Consider the following 24,193-nt stretch of genomic DNA (forward strand, 5'->3'; position numbering starts at 1 on the left):
CTTGACTAAACTTGAGCAAAGTGATGAAATGAATAATGAAATACACCACTGCCTGTGACTAAGATATACAAGTTTAACATTTTAAGTGGATTAACCCTTCAAGTTTACGGGGTAAGCTTAATTGTATTTTTACCACATCAGGCCACAGAAATTGTAAAGGATTATGGAAATACAAACAGGAAGTGAGCTTAACGCTGATGTTAACGCCAACAGGTAAGCGTTACATCAGTGTTAGCTAACGCTTACGCCGATAGATTTTTGAACAACAGGATAACGCTGATTGCGTTAGTTAACGTTACTGCTTACGGTTAACGCTAACACGTCAGCGTAAGCGTAAGTAATTTAACGAGAGTTTTGAACAACCGGGTCAAAGATATATCAAACGTGTTACTTTTCATAATAGAGCAGGAAATGATCGTAAAAATCTGCTACATCGATGCCAAAGTCACAAAAGTGCTCAAATATTAAAGTTGAAGCAACACTATAATCGACCACAATGTATCTGTTTTTTATCATTTGAGTGAAATTTCTCTCCATGACATCAAAAAGACGACGATGTAATAAATGCACGTCATATGTACTGTGACAGCATAATTCAATAAGTGATAACTCAAATATGTTTAACACCAAGTCTTTTGAGTAACGCGGTAAACAAAGTTCATCTCCTGGATAGTCTGTTTTTGTGTTATAAACATATTAAACACAGTTTTGTGGAATTAATTCAGTATATATGTAAACTACAATATAAGATAATAGTTCCTTTCACCGGTGGCCACACTGGAGCAGCACGGCGTTCTCATTTTTGTAATGAATAACCGCGGAAGAAGGGAAGGGCGCCTTTGCGCTTCGGGGAATGTTTTTAACAAAGGGAAATTAGACACTATATTGACAAAAGCACAGGGTTAGTACACTTAGCAGTGTGTATCCATGTATATATATATATATTTTGTTATAATTGTGTAAGCCATTATCCATGACTTTATTATTATATTTGATTTTATTGTATATGTCATTTCGTTACAGAAATAACGTACCGTTGAGTCCGACCTGTTATTTCGTACTGTTTGTGTAAAATCAACACCAAAGTGTATGCACAGTACTTTCCGATTTTATTATTCGACGCCGTTTGGAAAAAAAAAATAATGTAAATTCTTCATTACGACATTGATTTTGTTTGTTGAGTAACAAGACATGATTAAAAATGTGGCAAAAATGTCTCGCGAAATGGTGTTTAAAAGTCTATTTTCAAGTTCACGTACGACGTCAACTTCCGTTAGTGAATATATTTACGTTGAGACACATAGGCGTACTCAATACGGTTATTTGTAAAACGTTCGCTTTGTAACGCTCTGTCCGATGATAAATAACCATGACAGATACAAAATGCTTGTGAAAAACTCATAGGTGGTTGGCCTAATCAATTATAGTACCGAATGAAAGGACGAAATCAGGTTGATCATTATGAGTAGCGGTACTGTGTCCCTCAAGTTCATGTGCGGATCTTGAAACATATATAAGCATATTTTAGCACAGTTGTGTACCCTACATTACAACCCATGACAAGGCATTCACATTGTTACTTCTTCATATTCGTATTTCAGATTAAATATATATATGATGAAATATATGAAACATATGTCAAATAAAATGTTATCGGCAAAAAACTCACATTCATAGTAACAGATGGCTCCGCTGAAAACGCAAATGTGTGACTTTTGACGCCAGAGCCTTACAAGTGTGACTTATGTTTACATTAAAACTTTTCTGTGTGAATTATCGCGTAATTTGATATATTAAACGAATGACCAACAAAGGGGGGAAAGGGAGAAAAGAGCTTTATTCAAATGAACTGACAAACAGCTACACTATCTAAAAGCGCGAATATTTAAAGTGACACTCTTCTTCAAAATCAATACATACACTTGTATAACAAACATAAATTTTTACTGATAAATCTTAAACTTTTTACTAAATAATGCATTTATGGAAAATATTAACTTCTGATAACAAGATTGTAACCGTGAATTTAATAGCAGAAAGCGCAAAAAAATATTAAATGATTGGTGAATGCTAAAATATTTACTGAGATCTTATATTGTCTCATAAGGTAGAAAAATACTGTGTTTTATGCAAATTTCTTTCAAATCAAACTCGGTATGCTTCATGAGAACCATTGATTTTTTAGATAAATTAATCCTTAACTTTTTAGAATATTAAAACAATATTATTATTTGTGGTAAATCTTATTTGGGAGTAAGAGTGCATCTTTAAAGATAACGTTAAACGTATTCAAAACATTTTCAGTGTAAAAAGCGCGCACATACAAAACATGGCATATTTAATACATAATGCAAAACATGCAGACGACAGTAGCATGAATTATAAAAGGCATGCGCAATGTATAACTAGCTTTTCGTGAAAAGCTACATATCATGCATTCACTTTTCAAGTTGATTTTTAAATTGAATGTAACAATCGTTGCGCAATCAACCTTTCAGCTCTCTCATGGTATCATTTTAAGCACGATTGTTTGATGTAGTATATTTTTTATAACATGATTATACAATACTTAAGCATTCTTATTTTTCGTTCAGTTATCATTGGGTGCAAAATCAAAACAATTCAACACTCTACAACATGGTAAAATCGCCAAAATGAACTCTAACTTAGTTGATGTTCGCTAAGGTGACACAATAGATCCGCCCTTTGTGTAGTCACTAGGGTTTTGGCGCGAAAGTTAAACCACTCAGGCGTTAGTTTCATTAAATGAGTGTCGGGCAACGGTAAACTATCTCGACTTTGTGAATGTGTTATAAAATGAAATAAAATTGATTGATGTTTGTACAAAAATGGAAAAGCACCCCAAAAAGTGAACGATTTTATGAAAATAGTTACAATGATATTTACAATGCAATGTTTATATTGACAGATGGAATTCTAATGTTCTGTAAATCATGAAAAGCCAAAGCTTAGCATGTCATCAAATAACTACCAAACGTATATAGTCATGTGTTCGTGTCAATGGTAGGAGGACCTTTATCATTGTTCAAAATATGTCAGCACTGTTTATTCCCTCTGGATATCCCCACTTATGTTGTAATACACAGCGTTATCTGTTGCGTTCACGGAATGGAGAACGCACTCGTGGCAAAAGTAAAACTGCTCCTGAAATATCGAATTCATAAAAAATGGAATACTAATTATCATTATGTTATGATAACTGATTTAGAATATAGAATATGCAAACTGAAAGCATATATATTTCCCATTTCAAAACGCGATTCGACGTTAAAAATACTTCATCAGATGAGAGCAAGTGCGTACATTTGCATTAACAACGTAATAAATAAATAACATGACGTCATGAGTTGCGACAACGACGTTATATTTTATTATCCAGTGGCGAATCTACCTGAGGGTCACAGAGTGCCTGTGCCCCCCCCCCATCTGGCCGGCAAGTAATGTTTTTTGGGGCAAATCTTTATTGACTTAACTGTACAAATAAGTTGTTTTGTCACAATTTACAGTTTATATAAATATACAATTGAACCTGATTCTCGTGTTCCGTTATGTTATACCAATTTCAAAGTATGACATAGTATACGACACGAAAAAGTCTCATGAAAATGACATCGGGGCCCGAACATTCGATAATGACAAATCGGCGCTCTATTTTACAGAGACAGCTGATCAAAAGTAAACAAATTTGGCTGCAGTTATACGGGTTAGTTTTCTGTTTTCAGAATATATCCCATACCAGATATATGAGTTGTTTTAAACTGTTAACATGTGCACATTATATGTTCGTCATTGCTTTAAATAATGGCATTTGTGTCAACAAGATATGTGTGTGCATGACGATGCATTTAACAAGTTTAAATTCAAAACGTTGCCGCCTTGAAACTCAACAATTCGGATTTTATGAACATCGGAATCATGCTAGAGCCTTTGTAAATTAATACAGAATAATATATTTGAAACCATTTTTGGAATTTGTTGTCAAGATGTTTTTACTTCAGTTACCATAAATGACAATGACATCAGAAGTACAATATCGTTAAATGCAAATAATATACTTAAGTTACTATAGGTTTATACAGTATTTATTCTTCGTCAGAGATGTGTGTCTCAGGTGTCCGAGTGGTAAACGACTATGATTTAAAATCCGTCGACCCGGTTTCGATTGCCCAAACCGGCATGCTATTTTGTTTGAAAGGTTTATCTTATATCAGTTAATACTATCTTTTTAATTTAATTGATCTGCCAGAAATCATTGGCAGCGACAAAAAATATGAATTCCATGTCATTATATGATTAAAATAATACATTCAAAATGGTTTTATATGTTTATAATTAGTTGTGCCCCCCATTTAGATTGTCCTGGAGCCGCAACTGTTATCCAACTTGATAGTCACTTAGGCATAAATTCTAACAAAGATGCTAAATCTGAAAACTACTAGTACAACTATTAAATAGTATAACCCACAGATACCTGATTGGATTGAGAAAAAAATACAACGATAAAACCTTCCTGGCTCAGTAGATGTATATTTGATTCATGGACATTCGTATCAAGCAAGCATATTTAAATGATGTCCCTCATTGAACCGTCACCTTAGTGCAAGTACACAATATCTGCTTCTATATATATATGCAGTTATTGAGTTATTGCACTAATGTGGCGATTCAGTGTATATTAAACCTTGAACCTTGAGCCTCTTTACAGGCCCATTGTATCATTATTATACAACTCTTTTACCAAACAGATATTCCTACACATACAGTACGAACTAGTTGTTTTGAAAAAAACGTAGTTTTATATTCACCTTATTTGCCTGTGGGTTCCATTGTATCGTTGAGGTGCAACTCTTTTACCTAGCAGTTATTCCTACACATGCAGTAAACGAATCATTTGTTATGAACAAGCAGTTTTATATTCACCTTATTTGGAATAGCGAGCGGTCTTCTAGCTCTGACTTTCATCACGACATTGACCACACTGACTTCATTAGCTTCACTCAGTGTTTCAATTAATGTCGAGACAACACAAAATATGCCACTCTTTTCAGCACCGTTCCTGTCACAAAGGGAATATGCCGTGTAAAAGATGGTGTCTAAGATCGTAGAAATAAAATAAACAAATGTTTTATTTCTTCCTATAGTATACAGTCAAAACTCACTATGCCGAAGTCGTTTAGGGCTCGGGAATAACCGAACCACATAACATGTCATATATGTCTCACTGAACCCCAAAAATTCGACATAACCGGAAAATAGAGATGACAGAGTTCGACATAAAGAGTTTCGAATGTACTTGTTTTTCAAACATTTTTTATTTTTTTATTGACAGATTTCGTTTCTTGTTTGAATGAGTTTAGGGTTTAAAATTAAATACTTTTGAATAACTGCATAAACTCATATTTTGAAAGCAAACGAAATCTAAAACAAAACTTGCACGTACAGACAATGCACCAGTATCGGTCCATTTGGATGAGATGATTTGGATACGCCTTCAACCTCTTTGATGAAGGCAACGAAGTGTTCGGGCTTCTTAGGAACATTGTGTTTTGTATCCCAGTCTAGGTATTCATAGTGTGGAATGGTCACATCTTTCTTGGTCTATAAACCAACAAAAACATAATGTTTACAGGCAAAGCTAGCGATGTAAAATCGACAATGTATTAAAGGTTGTTGTTGTTTCCTTTTTTATATAATAACATATCTTTGATTTCGAATAAACGTAGGGATATTATTAAAATTACATACAAATTAACAAAAAGAAGATAAAATAACATTTTTCTAATTTGCGCACAGCCACAAAGCTTGAAGCTGCACTCTCGCATATTGTCAGTTTTAACAATATTTTTTAAAACGGCTAATTTCGGCATCAGTGCCTTCAATTCACTCATAACAGATAATTCACAATATAACAAATCTCAACTGTTTGGAAAAACTACCGAAAAGTTCACTTTTCTTAAAGCGTTAGTAACGCTTTTAGCCATAAAATATCATTTTTCTAACTTGAATATGATAAATTGCAAAATGATCTTTTACCAGCAGTTTCATATAGTGTATTATTTTTTCCAGACATGTACTCAAAAACAAAAAAATAAGAAAAGTTGTCAAACGATAAATCTGTTAAAGTTCAGCTTTAAGTCTGACCTTTTCCTCGTGTTCGAAATGCAGCATTCTTTTTACAAAGTGTCTTGAACTTTGATCTGTGGTGGATCGTACGGAAACCATACCAGCCTTCATTGTTTGGTTTTCATCAGGAAAGCATAAGCCAATCCCCTGTATAAAACAATATCATAAGAAGCAGGAAACATTTTTGTCTTATTATTTTTCTAGAATTTATAAAACCCTTCCTTTATGATTTCTAGAGCTACTCTACTGATTAATGACGTAACGTTATAAATTGTAACACTACTGGTATTCAAAATATATTAACATGTTATGTCATAATGGCTACGTCATTTGTGATATGAAAATAATCAAATAGAAACGCAATATAAGCTCTCCTTAAAACTTGCGCCCATACTCCAACATAAGCGTTACCACAATAAACACAATTGTTTACATATACCTAAAAGGATGAATAAATGTAAAAAAAAACAGTAGTTCTTACGAAGGATACCGAGTTTAATTTGAAAGAAAGGTGCAGAAAATAAACTATTTCTACCTTCCGAGACGATGGTAGATCACAGTCAATCTTTAAGCACTCTCCAATCGTTAATATTTGTGCGTGTTCAGCAATTTAATACACGGTTACAATTTGGTAATCAGCAATTAACATTTGACATAAATGCTTACTTAGTAAGTAGGTAATGGTTTATTACTCAATACTGTATGTTTGTTATACGTGTGTATGTATGAATTTTGAATTAAAGTGTCACTTTAAGGTAAGCGTGAAATAACAAACCTTCCCGATGTGATTTTCCAAATGTGCCTCCATACTAACGATACAGGAACAGTTTTCTTGAACAGCAAGTGCAATGAAATCGTCAACTGTGCCAGACAGAGGTGTTTGTGCAACTAGGAAGCGGTGTTTTGTTTTTAAACTCTGAAATAGATTTGTCACAAATGCAGTGTAGCGTTTTGTGTATCTCGTTTATTGTTTTTGGGCCTTTCTCTCATTCCCCTATAGAAGTACCTCTTGTCTTATTCTATATATAGATTAGAGTTTATTCAGTAATTTCTTCGTGAATAAATAACCTAGGGAAGCGTTAACCTCCCAAACTGCATCAGCTTTAAAATTAAACAGAGCGCATGTACAACAGACTTGCCAATCAATGCACGATATCGTGACGTCATTTAAATCATCGTTGACACTGAAATCGCGCCTATGCGATCAGTAGGTGGGGCTATATGCGCATGCGCAGTTATAGCAATTTACTTTATCCTGAAGAGTCGTCTTCGGAAATAAGTAACGATTCTGCACACATAAGAAACGAAACATTTTAAAAATCTCGCGCCCCTGATTGGCTGACAATGTAGGGCAATCATTAAAGGGTATATTGTAATATTATTTTGATATTAAATGGACAACTGTCATCGAGGAATATATTTTTAATATATATTTATCATGTCATACAAAACACAGACTTACGTTGATGTATATCGCATTGATGTAATCAGACTCGCCGGGTTGTAAACACAGAGAGAGACGCGGTCTGTTGGAGTCACCTAACAATACACAGAACCAAGAATATAGGTGTTAGCCATAAAAATTGCAACTAAGTTAGGTAACTACTGTATAAAGCAGAACATGTTAATCGTCACCATTAAAGTTTCAAATAATTATCTAAATATTTTAAAAGACTAACGAGTTTATTATTTTTATTTGAGTTTATTTCTTCTTAATTATCTATGTTCAGATGATTACAGTATGTAGCTAGGGTAGTTCGCCCTTATGCAATAAAAATGACCATGGTACCTGGTATATCCGCGTGTTTCCTGTTCTTTTTCGTGAGTAGCCGATTCCTTTCCGTAGCCTGTACTTCCTTATCGGACATCTGTTCCCGGGCTAATTCCATTTTCTAAAGTTTATTTCGAAAGCAACGTTATGTTTGAGTAATAATAAAGCAGTATATATACACTTGGAGCATGGTATTCACATTTTAGGTCAATTATTGATTCATTACATTATACCAGTTGATACTTAGTGTAACAGTCTTACCTCAAACTGCTTCTTTATCTCCTCTTTTCCGGATTTCTCCATATATTCATGGAAGTGTTCCCGTTTTACCACCGAGTCCATAAGAGTCAATGCATAAACCAAAGCTTGGTGAAGATACTTGTATTGACTCTAAAATAGCAATTGAAAAAAAAGTATTTAATTGTACGGTACTTTGAAAGACAATGCATGAATAAATGCAACTATAATTTACATAAGTTCTAACAAATATTAGTGTGACGCTGACATGATGTTTAGAGGTATAGTGGTAAAGATGCCCACATCAGACCCCAGATATTTTTATTCGTGGTCTATACAGTGTGTGTATACAACGTGATAGATTGCGTCATAAATGCTTCGTCGAAAGGCAATATTTTGCTTCGAGTGAAGAATTTAAACAAAGATAACTTTACTATTTCTTCACCAATTTATTTTAATAAATAAAAACTAGCATAGTCTACGCCGCTTACAGATCTTTCGATCCTTCTATCTTTTACTAGAGTTTGATTGGGAGTTTAGTTTCTTAAAACACTTCGACAAACCTTTTCACAAAATTGCCACCTGATGGAGCACTGTCAAAACATTATTTTGGAAAGATGTGTGTTTAAGTGTTTAAGGTAACTAATCACCTAACCAAACTCCTTTTATAACGAAGGCGGTGATCTTTAAGCGACATAGACTTTCCTTAGTTTCATTTAAAACGGTGAAGAAAAAGCTATCTTTGTTTTAAGTCATCATTCGGAGCAAAAAGTTGCCTTCCGACGTAGTATTTGTGACGTAATTAATCACGTGGTATACACACACTCCTAAATATGTCTTTCTCTTCCCATGGACTAGATTAACGTGATTAATATCAGCGTATACGTAGCTGTGCTAAAGAAATAGTTTAATATTAACGTGCGGGTAAACTAATTTGATATTATATATATATATATATATATATATATATATAAGTTAACATCTCACCAAAGTCTGAATCATGTTTGGCCTGTTCTGTCTCATGTTAAGGACACATCCAGGTATATCTATTGCTCCTTCTACCTCACCCTCCTTTGTCAGAATGTCTAAAGCTATGTATGTGCCCGTTCGGCCAACACCAGCACTGAAGGTACACAAAGCTCAATAGCTATATCCGGTCAGAAGAGAGACTTAGAACCAATTTTGGTTACTTCTCAATCTATTATGTAAATAAACAAGTACCGCTATGGCCAAAGAGTTTAATTCTGATACTTTATGGTATTATTGTATGTGCTTAATGCATATAAGTAGTTACATAAATACTTGTCAAACGACTATCTGACTATTCATATATCTATCCTAGTATACATATATACTATATTCGTTCCGTGAAGTGCGTTTAATGTGTTGTCTTTGTATATTTGTCATTAGTTTAAACATTATATATTTTACAACGATTGTGAAACAAGTTATAATAACTTGAACTATGTCGCTCTCGTTGGCACGATGTTGCGCTAGAATGTGGTCTTGTGGTGCGGGGGAAACCGGAGGGAATCAACTTGTCAGACTTGGTGACCACTAACCAAACTCACACGCGCTCAGGCCGGGAATGGAACCTGGGTCGCCTTGGTGAGAAGAGAAGCGAGTGCGCTAACCACTGCGCTAACCGGACAATATTTGTTGTTAACTAACCATGCGGAGTTTCGCTACTCCCATGGACATTTGTCATCATGGGGACTCATTTGTTCATTTAACAGTTTGCACTGGAAATACTTTCTAATTGGACCATTTATGCCTGCAATGGCTTGGCTTAATTTACCAATATATTTTAATACAAAACATTATTATAGTGCTTCTTTACTTTTGTCACAGAATAAGATTATAATTGGAAATGTTGTATTTGTTTAAGATGTCTTAAGCTGTTTGTGCAATTTTTTAATAATCGGATGAAGCATTTCTGATTGAAATGCACTCGCTGACGTTTGACCTATTTTTAGCGATAATACGTCTTTCAGAGGGCGACAGCCCCACACCCCGGTTAAAGTCAGTATTTCATAATCAAAGTTTGACACCAAACCTGCAATGCACAACTACTGGTCCGTTGAGGGTACTCGGCAAGGCGCTCACTCTCTGTCTTAACTCAATAATTGATGTGACATCATCAGGGATGTCCTTGTCTGGCCAGCTCGTGAACTGTAGATGATGTAGACTTCTTTCTTCAGAGTTCTGATACCATGTTTTGAGAAGAAGAATAACATTAAAATGCGGCTGATATAGAAAACCGTTTTATATTGGTTATGAATTTATATTTTTACAATGCATTTCATGTGTAAGATGAATAACACTTAATTGCTATTGGAATAATACACGCTTACACGTCTGTTGATAAATTAACGATCTAGTCACAAACTATAAACGACACAAACCAATTTCATGTGTTTAAAAATACAAGATGATATTTATTAAAACATCAACATAAACATCACTATTAATTCCATCGTTATAGTTAAGACATTGTTTTCTGACGGGTAGTTTCTATGGCAGCTTATTAGCATACTGACGTTAACGTCACCTTTCAAAATTATTCCTGCCTAAATAAAAGGTTCGGGACATTCTACTTTTTTATGTAGGGAAATAAGATAATAATTTTGATTTGATTCCAATAAGAGTTATATGATCCATTTATCATATTTGAACTATCATCTTTCACGTCGAAGAAAATACGTCATCAAATAATATGTATTTGGAGACGTTCTTCTTTCCCCATTCTCCGACAATAATAGCGCTGAACGTTTGAACTATTTTTATAAACATTCACTTTCATTTGAAAAAGTTAATGGTTAACAAAATAGATAACAGTGGTTTCTCATTAAACATATTTACAACAGTATTAAGCAATAAGGAAGTTTTGATAAAGCGCTTAGTTCGTTGCAAACTGATACTTGAACACACACTTAAATCCGTATCATATCATCTTTATATAACTAATATATAACAAGTAGGCAATCGTTTTGACGGGAAATGGCTAGGAAACTGTTTAATATTCTAATTTTAATCCAGATACCTCAACCAGCTTACTCTTAGTTCTTTACTGATATTACTGTGTTAAATCATAATACAATGAAAATACTTTTGCATGGCGCATATAATCATCATATGATGTATAACTACTTTAATACAAATACATTCATTATTTACATTCCATTGTTTTGGATGCGTTATTTTTCATTGTTGCAGTAGAGTAATTCCAGAGGAATTGTGTGCATTATTAGTACAGATATAAACATTGAATATGTTCGAATTGCACATTATCTATGATGGAAAACGTTTGGTCAGAGGATGATCGTAAAGTTCAAATGCTTTCATTACATCGATGAACCGCAATACTTGAACATTCAATCCTGAAATCGGCCTGCTATACTATAGACTGAGGAGTAATGACCATGTTCAATGTACCTGAGAAAGCGTAAATTGTCTCCAAATATAATCTGCGTACAGTTTTTCAACCTTGCACACAACTTCTATATCGTCGTATAGTTTACTTTGATGATGGTCCGGCCAATATTGCTCGCATTTTATGTTCTGCAATGAAATAAATATGAACTTATCTATCACATTTATATGAATATAATATAAAGGACCAACATGTTTGATATACTTAAAGGTGATGGCACTCTAAAGGAGTTATTTTCCTTAACAGATTGCCATAGAATCATCAGGGAACTAAAACATTCTTTACTTAATGCATACCTATATACCATGTGGTTCCGTATTTTTAATTGTAATCATGAAGGAATACCAAAGCGTACGATTTGTTGCTGCTGTTAATCTAGTTCAATACTGTTTTTATTTCAAATTCATTAATTTTATTACAAAACCATAACAAACGTAGAAGACCATTTTAATTTTAATCTAATCTTACATCATCCTCTTCTAAGTTCCATCCACATTACACATTTTCAAAGAAGGGCACAATAAATATCATCTTACCTCACCCTCTACCAAATTGGTCACCATGACGATCTTCTCCACATCCTGTTGCCAGATCATTCGCCAGAATTGGCCGAAATCGCCAAGCTGCTTAGCCATTGGACCTTAAAATTGCTTTATTGAATATAATAATCATTTATGTTCGCTTTTCATAATAGTAAAAATCAGGTTTAATAGGAATGGCATTTATTGTCTACGCAGTTAGTCGTAAAGATTTTGATATTATTAGTTCTAATAATATTGATAGACAACAAATCAAAGTACAAAAATACGTGCTATTACCCAAAGTAGCAATATATGCATTGCGCCTTCTGAATCCCTGAAAGAAAATACAATTTATGTTTTTGATAATGACAGTTATTGATTCACTCCATTCCAATAATCTAGTGAATCGTGTACCAGTACAGCAGTGTATTGGCATAACACATCAGCAAATTCTTAAGCATGTACAATATCAAGCTGGTATGAAATGTTTAAGCCAAATAACAACTTCATCCTTATGCTAACGGACGTTTTACTTAACTCTTGTCACAAAGACGTTTTCGAAATGTTCACTTCCCTATTTGTGTATTGGCAGATATTACAAATTGTAATATTGATACTAAAACAATGGCTACAATGGCATTGGTTATGGCTTAACAGACACTGAATCAGCACACAACATACCAACAAAACATTTATATACATTAAAAGTCAGTAATTATAACTGTTGGGGGACCTTTCAGGGAGACAAATGATCAGTGGATATTTAATTCAATTCAATATATTGCAAATTTACGACATTATGACGCTTCTGTCAGAAAGCATTTTTCAACTAGTTAAAATATATAAAATATAAAACGGGCTCCTGTGCGAAAAACTAACAACACATATACTTATGTAAAGGCCCAAAACTCATTACAATAATACTGCTTTGGTAAGCAACAACATACGTCCATATAGCTTGCATTAATGTAGTCTGTTTCTCCATCGCGTACAATAACTCGAGAATCATCATCTGAAATGAAACAGGTTAAACATTTGACCATGAAAAGTATCCAAATGGTACTAATGGTGTAAACAATGCACGGGAAGTCAAACTAGCAACCAAAACACTATTACGCGATGAAAACAAGAAATTGTTAGTATCCTTACACGGATAGATTCCTTTGTATCTATTACTGTGCATGTTAAGTGTCATTTGGGAAACTTCATAGGATTTCACAAGACCGTATGGGATTTTCTGCAAGAGATAAACCATTAACAACTTAAATAGATTGAACGATAGTAAAATAAAATAAACATATCTACATGACATTATTGCACATAACCCTATAGCAAAAGATATCAGATTAATTTTGTAAATTCAGGTGGTGCACGTACCTGAAATTCTTCCTCTAGGTCTTTCAAACGAATATTTAGTACATATTGTGGTAGACCGGTCACAGGCAGTTTGATTGTTCTAAACTTTTCGGCGTTGTTATAATAAACACCTCCATTTTCCTCAAATATTACTGCAAATTCCCTGGCAGAAGCATCATCTTCGTCTGCATAATCGTTAAATTGGTTTAACATGATCTTCTTCATTAAAACAACAACAACAACATCAATACGTTTGCAATACCGTTAAATTACATAAGCATCAACAATCAACATAGTATCTGTAATACCGTAAGTTTGATGTAGTATTAAAAAACAATTTTCGTCTTGTATAGCGTTAATTTTATTGAAGAAAATCGTATTTGCCTGGCATGGCGTAATTTGATTAAACTCAAGCATTGTACAACTATAATGTAACCTTTAAACTATTTAGATTACAATCCTACCAATTTCAAGATTATCTTCTATAAAAATATGCGTCGTTTCCACTCCGGACCTGTTCGGTGGTGAATTGGGGCTTTTTATGATGGTAACAGAGTGCATATTGTTAGAATCTCCAAAAGTGTACTCCGCTGTGGAAACTCCTGTGGAAACGAAAAGGGCTTGCATGTTTACATAACTGTTTCCATTGTTTTATTAATATATATAAATAATATGTAGATTTGCCTGTACAACATTATATGAGCGCTGCGTCAGATTTTGCTTTACAATGTTTCAACCAATAGGTAGTATTGTAAGACAGTAACTCTCGCCCCGCCCATTCTTAATCATTATAATCTCACTTTATGTCATCTTACTATAGCATAGATTGATTAATCATTATTTCATAATTAACGCCCTAAATCAAATCCTTACATTCTCTTAACACTCAAAAATGTTTTGCTACGAGTACACAAGAAAATCATTACTGGATGTACAGGGCGCATACTTACTTCCTTTGTTCACTGTTGCGTACAATGCGCAGGGGTTCTCAGGTTCTTTTTCATTTGTTTTACTTTTATTGCTCAAATTTACCTTTCTGAAAATACATGGAGATTGCGTTTTGAAGATTACTTTTTTTAAAATAAGTTTTACAATAGTATTAATTGAAATGCATTTAATTATGTTTGTTTGCGTGCATAATAGTATATTGATAGTATATTCGAAGCAGAAACTGTCCAAGGAACACAATGTCAGAAAGCGTGAATAACAGTATATTGATAGTATATTCTTTTGTATTACCTTCTTCGAAACAGAAACAGTGCAAGGAACACAATGGCAGAAAGAGCCACAATCCCGCATCCAATAACCCCACCCAGTGCAGTAGGTGTCGTTTGCTTTTCTGGTTTTGTCTGAATGACTAAAGAGGCAAAACAATTAAAATGAAATACAAAACAATATAATTATATAATATGACTTAAAACAGGAAAGTTTGTGTAGAAAGGCTTACATAAACAATTAATGTTTTGTACGGTGCAGTAGGTGATAAAAATGTGGTTTGGTTTTCTGTTTTTGTCTAAATGACTAAAGAGAAAAACGAGTAAAATGAAATACAAAACAATATATTTATATAATATGATTTAAAACAGGAAAGTTTGAACAGAAAGGAGTATATTTACAACTAATGATTTGTACGGTTGTTTTTGTAATTCTTTGAAAAACAAATACAATTTGCTAACATATATATGAGTCTAAAAATGGAACGTTTTGTACAGCTTTGGGATTATGGGAATTTAAAAGTGTATCTTAACATCAGATTTAAAAGCATTGTAGGATTGATCCATACATGTTTGACATCTTTGACCGTTCCATCCAGCTTTGCAGGTACAAGAGCCAGTTTCTTTCGTGCAATTACGCGATTCGCATCCAAGTGAACAAAAATGCTCACATTTCTCTCCAAATCTTCCATTCGCACACTGGCTACAGGTTTCATCAGGATTTTTCTCATCACAATATCCGTTTTCACAATCCTGAGAACAAATATATTGACAGGTCTCTCCAAACGTACCGGCAGTACAGGAGGTGCATACTGTTTGACCGGATAAAGACTTATTACAATTAGAACAGTACTCAGGACATTTTGAACACAATGAAGGGTTGAGAAAATATCCATATACACATCCACTGCATTGTACATTGCTTGTGCATGTGCATCCGTTGGATCTATACGAACACTCTGCACACATATTATTGTGTTTGTAATATCCTGGTAGACATTGTAGGCAACCATTTATTCTGTCACAGTTTTGACAATAAACTCCGCAGTCTTTGTCACATGTTTGGCCATAGTAACCAACATTACATTCCAAACATCCATTTGACTGATTACATATTTTACATTGAACATTACACGCATCGCATGCATATCCCCAATGACTTTTATCACATGATATACAATTACCATTTAATCGGTCACACTCCAAGCAATATTCGACACAGAGATCATCACAAGTGCTTCCCATATAGCCAGGCTTACATGACAGACAACCACCATTCGATTTTTGGCATAATGAACATCTACCAGTACAGCTGTTTTCACATTTATTTCCCCAGTAGCCGTCACGACACGATGTACACAAGGTTGCACTACATACAGCACAGTGTGTGTCACAAGGGTAACAATTGCCATTATGTACGTAGTATCCTGGCTCACATGAGAAACAATAACCATTCGATTTGCTGCACGATGCACAACTTTCATAGCAGTTGTTTTCACATGTATTTCCCCAGTAGCCGTCATAACACGATTGACAACTGTATATAGAGCATAATTTGCATTGTGATCCACAATTATGACAAATATTATTTTTCAAATAGTATCCATATTTGCATTGTGAACAATAAATTCTACCATAAGATTGATGGCAGCTTTTGCAGTTCGGAGTAATACATTTGTATATACAATTGTTTCCATAATATCCGTCTATACATCCGTTATAACAGTAGCCTCTACTTGTACATGATGCGTATTTGCATGTTGAACACTCCTGTGCTAAGACAACTGTAATAAAAAAGAACCAATACCTAAGGAATACTTCTTGGATACCGTATAATTCTGTTTTGCACTAGACATTAGTGAAAACGTTTGAACCAATTAGCTTTAAAAAACAGCCCATTTTTTTATATACTCAATACAGTGTTTTTTCAGTGCAGTTCAATTTAAAAAAAATAGTTTCTGTTTTAAAAAATTCCCTCTTTCATACAAAGTGCGCGTACATCTTTTACTCGTGAGTGGGCATCGATCTGTGTAAATTACTATATATAAATTGTAATAAAAGGCGGCGTGTTAAGCATGAAACCTTAACCCTTCTGCCTTTTTAGTCTTGTTACTATTTTCTGGAAAAGAATTAAGTGTGAATTGTTCCCTTATTCTTGTAAATTACAAGGAAAAACACAAACAGACGGGGAGAATTGTAGATAACAAGGAAAAACACAAACAGACGGGGAGAATTGTAGATAACAAGGAAATAACACAAATAGAGTTGAAGAATTGTAGATTACAAGAAATAATACACGTATACTGAGAGAATTGCAGAAAGCAATTGGGAGAATTGTAGATAACAAGGAATAACACAAATAGACTTGGAGAATGGAAATAACAAGGAATAACACAAATAGTCTGGGAGAATGGTAGATAACAAGGAATAACACAAATAGACTTGGAGAGTTGTAGATAACAAGGAATAACACAAATATACTTGGATAATTGTAGATAACAAGGAGTAACACAAATACAGTGAGAGAGAATGGAAGATAACAAGAAATAACACAAATAGACATGGAGAATGGTAGATAACAAGGAATAACACAAATAGACTGGGAGAATGGTAGATAACAAGGAATAACACAAATAGACTGGGAGAGTGGTAGATAACAAGGAATAACACAAATATACTGGTAGAATGGTAGATAACAAAGAATAACACAAATAGATTTAGAGAATTGTAGATAACATGGAATTACACAAATAGACTCGGAGAATGGTAGATAACAAGGAATAACAAAAATAGACTGGGATAATTGTAGATAACAAGGAATAACACAAAAGACTGGGACAATGGTAGATAACTAGGAATAACATAAATAGACTTGGAGAATGGTAGATAACAAGGAATAACACAAATAGACTGGGAGAATTGTCATTTACTTATAGACCTTGAGCTGCCAATTGACCCTGCTCCCCCCCCCCCAGGGGGAAATTGAAGGTTATGATTTTCTTAAAGCTTAAGCAAAACGCCACAAAATGAGATATGTTTACGCTCTGAGGGAGGGGGCATAAGTGAGTAACGGACTTTTAAACTACGTTAGTTAGAAAGTAGTTACTTTCAAGTTTTATCTGTACTATTTCTTCTATGTATAATGACCGTTTATGAGATAAAAGTTGGTAAATCATCGTTCTTAAGTTCGATGAAGGTTTTCTAATAATTCATACCGCGCTAATTGGTGAATTACGTTACTGTTAAAACGTAACATAAAAAGCAACGTTTTTATAGGAATAATATGTTACACAGAGTGCTTATACAAATAAGGTCATGTTATTTTGCTTGATGAAAGAGGTATACCATATTTTAAATACGTATTAGACGATTTCATCAATAAATCCCTAAACTTTCTTATGATTGTGCAGATAACGAGTGTGTAATTTACGTTACTTTAAGTTATATTTTGCATGGTAACGATTGATGCTGGTAAATTATGAATACCCTTTACACAATTAATCGTTTTAGTTATACACATTATATTCTGGTTTTATTTGTAATTTGAACCAGCGATAAAACCTACGTAACCATGATTAGGTTACTTAGGCAAAAAAATGAATATTATTGTTAAGTTTCATGTGGAAAATGGGTAAGATCAAATAGAGTTGCAATCAATCAAATGTTAAAACACAATAATATAAAACATATGTATTTGTTCAATATAACTTGTATAAAGGCATAAATATATATATATATTCAATTAATAATCAATACAGCGTGAAAATTCATTAAAATGCAGTTTACAAGCATAAACATAAATTGATAAATAAGTGGAAAAACTAAATTTTGTAAGATGAATAAGATTTAAAATTGCGCTCATGGAAATGGGCTAGGCAACTTTGGAATAGGTCATAAAAATCCAATTGTGAACAAAACTGCCCTTTTCCTATGGTCAAGTTACATGGTCCTTAGAAACTGCTGATAGAATGGCTTTTAAAACCATGTGAGGATGTTGCACAAACATATGTCGGCGATGCAACACTTCAAAGCCTACCATGAGTACCTGATACATTCGAAAAGCTGGTTGATTACCCTGATTTATTCAAGTAAGTTGAATGAAAAAAAAGAACTGCGCCAATATTATTGATATCTGGTCCCAAAACAAGAACTCCTACGGATGGATGGCTTTTATGGGTAACAAGGACATACTAGTTTAACCTAAATGTCATGTTTACTTTTCGACCAGTGGAAAATTGACAACTTTGCAGAAAAATTTGAGACCCTGTTGTTCTAAGAGAAATATGTTAAAATCTTACAAGGCTTGAAGGTGCCAATGTTGAAATATTTCACAAGAAGGCTTTGTTTTCATCCTAACAAGAGGCAGGCATTAAAACGTGCATTGTTAGATCTCAAGATGTCCTAGTGGTTTAAGCGAGGTATTTCAGGTTTTTTCATACTGGTGTAGGTAACAAGCAGCATTTTTCTTTGGAAATGAAATTGGTCAAAACAAAGGAGAAGATATTTGTTCAGTAATATTAAAAGCCATTCTTATAGCATAGCTTCCCAAGATGTGATACAACAATGGCGCCCCTTTAAATTATTATATAATTATAAAAGGGCTATTACCAATTCCATATGGGTTCACTGTTTAAACTTGGTCACATTATTGAAAGAATGGAATGCTTTGTCTGCTGAATGGTAAACCAAAATATAACCGGTGAACAAATTGAGATATGACACATTGTGCAAGAAAAAGAACCTAGGTTCTCAAGGTTTCTCTCTAGACTCCTATAACAGTATCAACATGAGTTGTAGAGCACCCCTTAAAATGCATGGTCAACTACCAATTGTACGTCTGGCAATACTTCCATGAAAATTACCCACTACAAATTTGAGATATAAAATGAAGTGGTTGGATACAAGTGCCAAGTACTATCGAAAACGTGTGGTAAGATTGTTTCACAAGAAGTTTGTGTACTAGGTAAGAAGAAAATTACAGTGACTCGGAAAAGGATGTTGAGGAAGTGGAGTTTGAAAATATGACTGACATAGTATTTGAAGATGAATCTGATACAAACTAGAGCAGGATGTTGCTATATTACGTGTAATCGGTTAAAGTGACACTCTTATTCAAAATCAATACACGCACATGTATAACAAACACAGATTTTAAGTGAAAAACCGTTTACTTCTGAAACTAACTCCATTTTTGGAAAATATTATTTACTGATAACAAGATTGTAATAGTGTATTTAATATCTTAACACGCAGTTTTCTAAGATTGGTAAGTACTAAAGATTTACTGTGATCTATTTTCGTCTCATAAGGTAGAAATACCGTGTTGTCTACCTCTACACTTGGTATTCTTTATAAGAACAATTGTTTTCGACGTTTATTTATCCTCTTTGGTTTGTTAAAACATTTGTGTTATTTGTGGTAAATCATATTTGTGAGTAAGAGTACATCTTTAAAAGTATAACGAAAATTGAATGAAGTTACTTGACTTCACTGACTGCAGAATGTTTTTCAAATAATTAACTATAATGAATAATATTAAAAACGTGTAGACATTTTTTTCATGTACATTATGCAAAATTGCAAAAAAAAGATGTATGAGCATTGCAATTTGTCACGTATATGACACATACTGTTAACAAATGTCAAGTTGTTTTAATCTCATGTAAGAGAACTGCATGTAAAGGAACACACGGGCGTGTACAGCAAATTTCTAGACTGTGATTGTTAATATATTGTTTACAATTATAATCATATATTGTCCCGTTACATGGTTAAGGATATTCTTGTTAACACTGGTAACGTAAACTACAATTGACAGATGCAATAGTATTCCCATGTAAGAATGTAATTTATATTTCTAATCCATTAACATACAATAATTAGGAGTGGTATGTTATAACTTATCAAAATGTCAAGTCATGTAATTGAAATTTGAAGTAAAGTATTTTATATGCAGATTAGCATTTTTTGTGACAAATCTTTAATTTAAATTTAATGATGCAATGATCGTTCATTTTGTTTTTGCAATTTAATCTTGCATAACAGATTAGAAATGTGATGTGAACAGTGTGAAGTTAACAAATCAAGTCCTAATTACTTAGGAATTGTCTGTAACGTATTTTTTTGCAAAATGACGTATTCTACATGCACATTCATCAGAAAATGTGATTGTTTATCTAAATTATATTTGTAATTTGCTTTTGCGTCATAAACAAGGATCACTGTATAGATAGGATTGCAAAATGACGATAAATGCTCATTGTAGGCATTATTTGTTTAATATATATAAACAGCCAACATACTTTTCTGATGATGTAACGTAATATTAATGTGAAAGTTTAACTTGACATTATGTTTTATTTATCAGTACTGTCTGAAGTTTAATGTCTAATTAAAGATTTCTCATCAATTTGATGCAGTTTATTTTTATGCTTGTTTTTCGTCATAAAATATTGCAAGTTTTGAAGTAACGTAAATTACAGTATATTGAGACATGAAACATCTTTGTTTTTAGCTGAAAAACTAGTGGTGTGTAAAATAACGTCATATATTATTGAATTAAAACATTTTTCTTCACTTTTTTATTAATTAAACGACATTATTTTATAAGTGAAAGCTATGTTCGAAAGTTTAAAATTATTTGGTAACGAACTTTAAAATGCTGTAGTTTCCAAACGCCCCAACGGCCAAGGCGTAAACATGTCTTAAAATGTTTGTAAGATGATACACTTTCATAAAATCATGGTCTACAAAATTCCCCCTTGGGGGGGGAGCAAAACCCTTTTCCGCTCATAGTCTATAAGCCCGGGTTCCATCATATATGAAAAGTGTACTTGTTTAAAGTTTAAAGTTTGGGTTTCGACCTACATGTATATAATATGAATTCAATCATTTAAGCATCCTTCATTTTCAAAACAAATGTTTGAAACGCAAAGCTTGCAAGCCAAATTTAAAATGTAAAATGAAAAGATACGCTTGATTGACAAACCAGGAAGATAAACAAGTACACTCAGGCTCAAGCATTTCTTTAACACCACTATGGTATTGAATTGAATTAGAAATAAATCCAAACATTAACAAAATAGTTTCAAGTTTACGATGTTAGTGAAATTGTCTACGTGTCAGACATATATACTTCCATTTTCGGGCGAAAAGAGGCACTTAAACATTCGTTTCTCGTAGTTACAAATAAATAAGGAATACATTTAATTTATATAGATCGTTCAAAACAAGTAAAGATTATGTTGTACATGCTCAATTTACAGAACATTTAATGAATTTTACTGCAATCGCAGCGCATTTACTTGATGAAATTTGTTAGAACTCGTCAAAGTAAATTAGTTATAGAATAAATCCTCCGCTTATTGTCGATTAAACGATCTGACGAGATTTCCGATTTTAAAAGCAAATGTAGGTACTTGTTACTACACATAAATGAAGTCATGTTAAAGCCTCTTTGTAAGACCAATGCCGTATGTATTTAAGAAAGGATGTATGTAGAAAAAGCACTATAGTTTTAAAACACAAAAATTAACTTGCTTTGATGAGTATGTGGAAAATAATTGAGAGACATGGAGGGAAAAAGACATGATAAACACTTACTTTGAGCTTGCACAAACATCAGACAAAGAACTACCACAAAGTGGCAAATCTCCATGATGAAACTATTAATGAAACACAATTAAAACGTCTTCAAATTGATGCGTCACCACTTCAATTCCAGCATTTTTTTATTGTACAAGTTACCTAACAACTTTACAACTTCAAGGCCGAGTTTTCAAATTCATAGAGAACTTAAGACTTATCGTTATTTAAATATGTTTCAAATCCATATAGCAGGAAAAATACTTGATCATTCGAGCGAATGAATGCGGAAGTGAATTTAAATTCGTGTTTCAGTGAACCGGAGAGAAAAGTGAAGTAGGTAATTTTACAAATAATTATGATCAAATGCTCTCATTTTTATGGGTTAAAATGTGTGTTTATATTTTATGGACATCACAATATTGTATTAAACAATCAATCAACTGAAGTGACGCTGGTATTTAACATAACTATTATATGAACATATTCATATTGTTTTTTCCAAATTAGCTGGTATAAACGTTTTAAGTACCAATATATACTAAGGCAAATCAAGTATTTTTAGTAATCAAAGGTCACCGGCCCAAAATGCGTGTCATACATAATGAAACAAATAATATACGAGTTGTGTCAAGAGAATGAAATCAAACAGATATATCTTCATTCTACACATGATTGTTTCCCTTTATTTGTTAATGATGGTTTACATTTAGGTCACATACTACTAAATAAATTTCCTATATATTATTTAGACATTTGACGAATTTGTCTTTGTTCAGTTTAATAATATTTTATTGCATGAGAACGTATTTGACAATGACATATCAATACAAATTTCAACACAATATTTAGACCGACATTATACAATCAAGCATGCAAAGGGATTGGGCCACGAGTTATGCTAACATCAGTTACGGCCCTCTCCCGAAGCGTCACATTCTATACCAAGCAAAGGAGTTTTATAAGCAAAAAAAAAAACAACAACAAAAAGAGTAATATCTAATGTATACTGCATACTTTAAGTGAAAAAAACATGATAGAGTAGAGCGCTTCGCCACCCCCAAACACTGTATTTGGGGGAAAAGTTCCACATGTGAATATAACATGAAATAACGTTAGAAAAAATACGTTTCTTATAATAAAAAAAACAACAATATTTGAACGCAACCACTGTGTATTCGATAAAATGACCTAATCCGATGTAGGTGTACAAACAATGCGGTGAAATGTAAAAAATAGATCAAGTAGATCCAGCGAGTTCAATAGATCAAGTAGATCCTGCGTGTTCAATAGATCAAGTGGATCCAGCGTGTCCAATAGATCAAGTAGATCCAGCGTGTCCAATAGATAAAGTAGATCCAGCGTGTCCAATATATCAAGTAGATCCAGCGTGTTCAATAGATCAAGTAGATCCAGCGTGTCCAATAGATCAAGTAGATCCAGCGTGTTCAATAGATCAAGTAGATCCAGCGTGTCCAATAGATCAAGTAGATCCAGCGTGTTCAATAGATCAAGTAGATCCAGCGTGTCCAAACTGTTTTGGAAATCACAAACCATTCAGATTCATAAACTGTAAATATGGAAAGGATACAAGGGTCTGATACAAGGATACAAGTGAATATCAATGTTTATCTCAGAGTGAGGCTTACTAAGCTATCTAGCTGCTTCCCTAGAAACATGTATAATTGACCATGGTGGAAGCATTAGCACCAGCATCTTATAGTCATCGTGATTTGGATTTAATACCACATTTAACCTTCAGCTTTGTTGAAAATTATGTGAAAGATAACATACAAAGTTCTGGAGAAAAATTGATTGATAAAGGTTTTAAATACTATAGTGAGAGCTACACCCAGGATCTCAAAGGTATGTTACTTTATGTTGTGTTACATTCATTGTTTATGTATACTGACCAGGCCTGTAAATTGCAAAG

General features: G+C 33.4%; 1 protein-coding gene across 2 annotated transcripts; it reads right to left on the reverse strand.

The window, feature by feature from the left end:
- Positions 1–1,839: 1,839 nt before the first annotated feature.
- LOC128222187 (receptor-type tyrosine-protein phosphatase mu-like) lies at positions 1,840–22,531 on the reverse strand. 2 transcript variants are annotated; one of them, XM_052931083.1, is made up of 21 exons: positions 22,279–22,531; positions 15,246–16,460; positions 14,702–14,819; positions 14,413–14,498; positions 13,927–14,064; positions 13,484–13,647; positions 13,256–13,343; positions 13,054–13,118; positions 12,404–12,440; positions 12,122–12,225; positions 11,588–11,713; positions 10,209–10,357; positions 9,140–9,275; positions 8,177–8,305; positions 7,934–8,036; positions 7,607–7,683; positions 6,920–7,060; positions 6,163–6,291; positions 5,462–5,619; positions 4,942–5,077; positions 1,840–3,165 (listed from the first exon to the last, which is right to left on the reverse strand). In XM_052931083.1, exons 1-21 carry the CDS (start codon positions 22,331–22,333, stop codon positions 3,067–3,069), a joined length of 3,453 nt encoding a protein of 1,150 aa, XP_052787043.1. In that variant the 5' UTR covers positions 22,334–22,531; the 3' UTR covers positions 1,840–3,066. The 2 variants fall into 2 exon arrangements, with proteins under 2 accessions (XP_052787043.1, XP_052787044.1); XM_052931084.1 differs by lacking the exon at positions 15,246–16,460.
- Positions 22,532–24,193: the final 1,662 nt, after the last annotated feature.

Source organism: Mya arenaria, chromosome 16, assembly GCF_026914265.1.
Source record: "Mya arenaria isolate MELC-2E11 chromosome 16, ASM2691426v1".
NCBI lineage: Eukaryota > Metazoa > Mollusca > Bivalvia > Myida > Myidae > Mya > Mya arenaria.

What these genes read in the sequence shown, in the direction of transcription:
- LOC128222187 (XM_052931083.1), bottom strand. Translation starts at nt 22,333, where the DNA reads ATGGAGATTTGCCACTTTGTGGTAGTTCTTTGTCTGATGTTTGTGCAA. An exon ending in CGCAACAGTGAACAAAGGAA is followed by an intron (nt 14,065 to 14,412) that starts GTAAGTATGCGC and finishes TCGTTTCCACAG; the next exon opens with GAGTTTCCACAGCGGAGTAC. An exon ending in CGCTCGCTATTCCAAATAAG is followed by an intron (nt 3,166 to 4,941) that starts GTGAATATAAAA and finishes TCGATATTTCAG; the next exon opens with GAGCAGTTTTACTTTTGCCA.